Source organism: Nestor notabilis, unplaced genomic scaffold (genome assembly GCF_000696875.1).
Source record: "Nestor notabilis isolate BGI_N333 unplaced genomic scaffold, ASM69687v1 scaffold19012, whole genome shotgun sequence".
NCBI lineage: Eukaryota > Metazoa > Chordata > Aves > Psittaciformes > Psittacidae > Nestor > Nestor notabilis.
Window position 1 is genome coordinate 6,941 of NW_009918132.1, and position 4,418 is coordinate 11,358.

At 56.3% G+C, this 4,418-nt stretch overlaps 1 protein-coding gene across 1 annotated transcript in view; it reads left to right on the forward strand.

The window, feature by feature from the left end:
• Window positions 1-616: 616 nt before the first annotated feature.
• SRL (sarcalumenin) overlaps window positions 617-4,418 on the forward strand; it is a gene marked incomplete at its 5' end in the record, with an annotated part of 14,036 nt that continues 10,234 nt past the window's right edge. Inside the window, 3 exons of the mRNA XM_010009566.1 lie at window positions 617-1,144; window positions 3,212-3,310; window positions 4,153-4,248. Coding sequence (XP_010007868.1) covers window positions 617-1,144; window positions 3,212-3,310; window positions 4,153-4,248 — 723 coding nt within the window. The remainder of the gene's footprint in view (window positions 1,145-3,211; window positions 3,311-4,152; window positions 4,249-4,418) is intronic.

The following is a 4,418-nucleotide window of genomic DNA, read 5'->3' on the forward strand; positions in this document are numbered from 1 at the left end:
CCACAGAACAAACTCATTGTGTCCCTGCCAGCCGCACAGTGCGGCAGATGCTTTCCTAGTGAAGGGATGCTCACAATAAATAGCTCCTGATCCCTGCTGCCGGGTCAGGCCCTGCCTGCCTGTGGAAAACCCCTGTTGGGAGCCCTGCATCCCTTCCTCCTCCTCTCCCTTGCCATGGCTGGTGCAATGTTCTCCTGAGACAGGGCTGGGGAAGGACCTTTTTAACCTGCCAAGTGCCCATGGCCCCTCAAGATATGCCTTTTTATTCCTTTCCCCTTGTTTTTTAGGGCTGCTTTGCTGCCTTCCTGCGGTGCTTCAGGGCTGGTGGCAGCTGTGGCCCTGGGCAGCCATGGCCAGTGCAGCTATAGGTCTCCCTGCTAGCATCAGCTTTGCCACCCCCCAAATCCTTCTTTGCACCGCGCTTCTTGCGACAGGAACAGAAAATTGAGCTGGAACTAGAGAAGGTTTAGGAAAGAGTTTAAACGTCTTGATAACAGCCACAAATCCTGCCCTGAGGGCGGGCCTCCCCCTTCCCTGGCACTGACGGGGGGCTGGCTGGCCCCAGTAGCTGTGTGCCGGTGCGGGTAAGACTGACTGAGCTGTTCTCATCGTTTAGAGCTGCACACCCCCGGTACAGACCATGTCGGCGGTGCTGCTGAAGGCCCCTTGCCAGCTGCAGAGCCCAAGCTGGAGGAGAAGGCAGCCAACAGCAGCCCTGAGGAGCACCGAGATGGTGGTCCCCCCAACGCCTCCTTGCCTGACGCCACTGAGGAGGGACAGGGAGATGGGGAGGAAGAGCTGGCAGGTGGCCTGAGCAGGGACCTGGGGCCAGGGGATGGACAGATGGAAGAGACCACCACGGAGAAGGGCCAGGATGGGCCCAGCGAGGCACAGGGTCCAGGGGAGGATGCCATGTTGGGCACCCCTGAGGCAGCGCATCGTGAAGTGAGTGGCGGGCCTGGCCCACAAGATGGACTCCACGTCAGGGAGGAAGAGGAGTCTGGTGGCAAGAGAGGAGCCTCTGAGGAGCAAGGGCAGCCTGGGGGAGAGAAAATGGAGGAGCCAAAAGCAGTGTCTGCTCCTGACGAGGAAGAGCAGAGCTCAGAGGAAGAGGATGAGCAGGGGGAATCTGAGGAAGAGGGAGGTGAGGGAGAGTCCGAGGAGGAAGGAGAGTCTGAGGAAGAGTCTGAGGAACAGGACGCTGGGCTAGTGGGGCCAGAGGATGGAGCTGAAGGGAATAATAAGAAAACAGACGGCACTTCTGGCGCAAACGGCCATGGCAAACCAGCAGCTGCCAGGAAGGGAGAAGCCGGGGATGGCCCTGCTAACTGCGGTGGAAGACCCACTGACAGAAGACCCACCAGCAGAGGTGGAAGACCCACTGACAGAAGACCCACCAGCAGAGGTGGAAGACCCACTGACAGAAGACCCACCAGCAGAGGTGGAAGACCCACTGACAGAAGACCCACCAGCAGAGGTGGAAGACCCCCCAGCAGCAGCAGACCCACCAGCAGACAAGCCATTGCTGGTAGAAATGGAGAGCCCAGCTGCTGCTGTGCTCCGGCGCAGCCAGATAGGTTGGAGTCTTTTCTTGTTGGTGTGCTGTAGCAGCGAGAGTGACCTACTATCAACCCCAGCGGACCTGAGCTTGGCACATTAAACTGCGCCTAGTGCATGGCCATCTCCTAACGCTTGTGTTGCCTGCCCCTAACCGCTGCACGGCTGGGCCGGCTGGGGGCATCAGGGTGCAGGCAGGAGCCGTGGATGCCTGCATTGCAGGTGCTCATCACAGCAATACCAAAGCTGGCTGACATTTCCCTCGATGCAATTTTAGGCCTATGATTTCTCCTCTTGGGCTGTGGACGTGGATAATTTTTTTAACACCCAGGCCCCTTTCAGCACCCACAGACCTCTTAAAGGCTCTTTATCCTCCACCCTCAGAGTCCTCTGGACCCCCAGCTTTCTTGGCGCAAGGGCAGGATTCTGCCTGGGCTAGTAGGTCTCTTGACCACCGGTCTTTGCCTCATAAAGAAGGTGTGAGGAGTTAATTCAGACACATGAGTTGCCGAAGCACTGGCTCTGGCCATGTTTGGTCAGTAAAAGGCTAGCTAAGGAAAAGGGACACCCCCCACCTAGAAACGCTTGTGGACTTTGGCCCACAGGTTGGGCAGTGACCTTTGGACCCAGATGAGTCTTTCTTTGCTTTCATCTGTAACATCCCAGCTCAAAAAGTTCCCATTTATGCTGAAAGGGAAACCCAGTTTTGTCTCTGTGGCCTTACTTGGCAAGTCAAAAGGTCTTCCTCAGCCCAACACTCAGTAGACAATCCACACAACCCCAGGGCTTGACAGTGGTCTGCTTGGCCCAGGCATCCCCAGCCCAGCCAGCCAGCACAAGTCTGTCCCCAGACCTGCCCCCCAAACCCCCACTAAAGCCTGACCCAGCTCCTTCTATCAAAAAGCACTGCATGGGGCCCTTGGTGTGCCAGAACCTCCAAGGGCAAGGACACGTCTCTGTCTCAGGGACAGTGGGGTGCCTACCCTATGTGGAGGCAACTGCCTCATGCTCCCCAGGCCTGGGATGGAGCCACAGGGTCCCCAAGGCCCCATGCAGAGAGCTCCAGCCTGATGTGGGGACAGAGATGGGAGAAGGAGGAGGGAATGACCCTGCTGTGGATGGTTCAGGCTCTCAAGAGCCAGCCCCAGCCTTGCACAAGCTCATGTCTCTGGCTGAGTGCATAGTTTTTGGGGAGCGGCAGAGCAGAGCGTGCCTGCGCTCAAGGCTTAGCCCAGGAAGAACCGCAGCTGCTGGGGGTGGGCAGGGGCCCCATCGGGCTGCAGGTGCCACATGTGCTTGCGATACACCCAGCCCGGGGAGCTCCTTCCAGGCACGTCCTCTGCATTCCCCACGAGCGGCCGGCCTTGCTCTCCTGGGGACGCATGGCGTGCCTCCCTTGCCAGCCCCTTCTCGGAGCCAAGCAGTTGCCCCTGACACTTCCTCCAGCAGCCATAGCCCTGGCAGCCTCCTCCAAGCCTCCAGGAGCCTTTGCAAAACAGAGCCCACGCGATGTGCCAAAGGCAATGATGGCTACTGAGGTGTGTGGCGGTGCAAGGCTTGGGGTGTGTGTGCTCCCCCATGCTCTCTACTTGTGTGAGCTCCCTTGTGGATCCTCCCTTTCACTCTAACAGGTCTCCTTTCCTTTTTCCTACAGAAGAGGCTGAAGATGCCAGCAAGCTGACCAAGCGTGACCGGTCCCACTTGGAGAACACCCTCAAGCTGAACGAGGACAAACCTGCAGATGATTTCTCAGGTGAGGGGGCCTGGGTGCCACTGAGCCATGCATGCCCTGGTCCTTCAGCCCACACAATCCCTGCAGGACAGGCTTCTCACTATTCTGCTGCACTGAGAGCATGGATGAGATTTTGCTTCCCCAGAGTGTTTGGTTTTAACATTAGTTCTTGTAAATCGAGCAACACCGTATCTTCAACAGCCCTCTTGCTGCTCCTGGGTTAACATAATTCTGGGTATTTTAAAGACAATCCCAAGGGTTTGCAAGAATTAGGAGGGTAGAGAGGCTGGAAGATGCAGATGGGGAATCAGCCCAAGCCACACCAATCCCGAAGCACCCAAAGCCAGCCACATCCCTACCCAGAGAAAACTGGGACAACTTGTGATAAAGGGTTGGGATTTCTATTCCAATTATTTATTGGCTTTTGCTGTTATAAGGCTTGCTTCTGCTAGCCCCATGGGCATTCTAGACTGGAAAGTGATAAGAGCTGTTGAGGAAAAGGCTCTTTCCTTCTTTTAGTGAGCAGCTTAGGGGTTGTGCCAGGGTCCCTGACACCATGGTGGAGGGCTATTTGGGGTCATAGGTATTGACTGCTAAACAGCTTTAATGAGGGATGTCCCTTCCATCAGCTGCTGGCATGCGCAAGACTGGCAGCACATAAGGACTGTTGCCCAGTGGGAAACATTAGCTGGGGAGGGGCATCAGAATGTTTGACTGGGATCAGTTTGGCCAAGATTTCAACTGTGAGCCAGATCCCTTGATCCATGGGATCTGCGGGGAATGCCCCACAGCTTACCTAGGGGGGACTCAACCAGGGTAGTGGGGTTTACCTTTCACCCATCCGCATGATTCTGCCCCTACAGGAGTACTGCAGCGGCTGAGGAAGATCTACCACTCCTCCATCAAACCTCTAGAGCAGTCCTACAGATACAATGAGCTGAGGCAGCATGAGATCACAGGTAATGCCATTGGCACTGGGGTCTCTGGCACCATCAGATCATTGGGATGCAGATAACAGAGCAAATCATGGAAAGGCTTGGATAGTTTGTTTTCCTTTGCAGCTTCCCAAGAAGGCCATGAACGTGCTGGGCTCAGTGGACATGCCCTAGTGAACCCAGTGGCAGGGCTT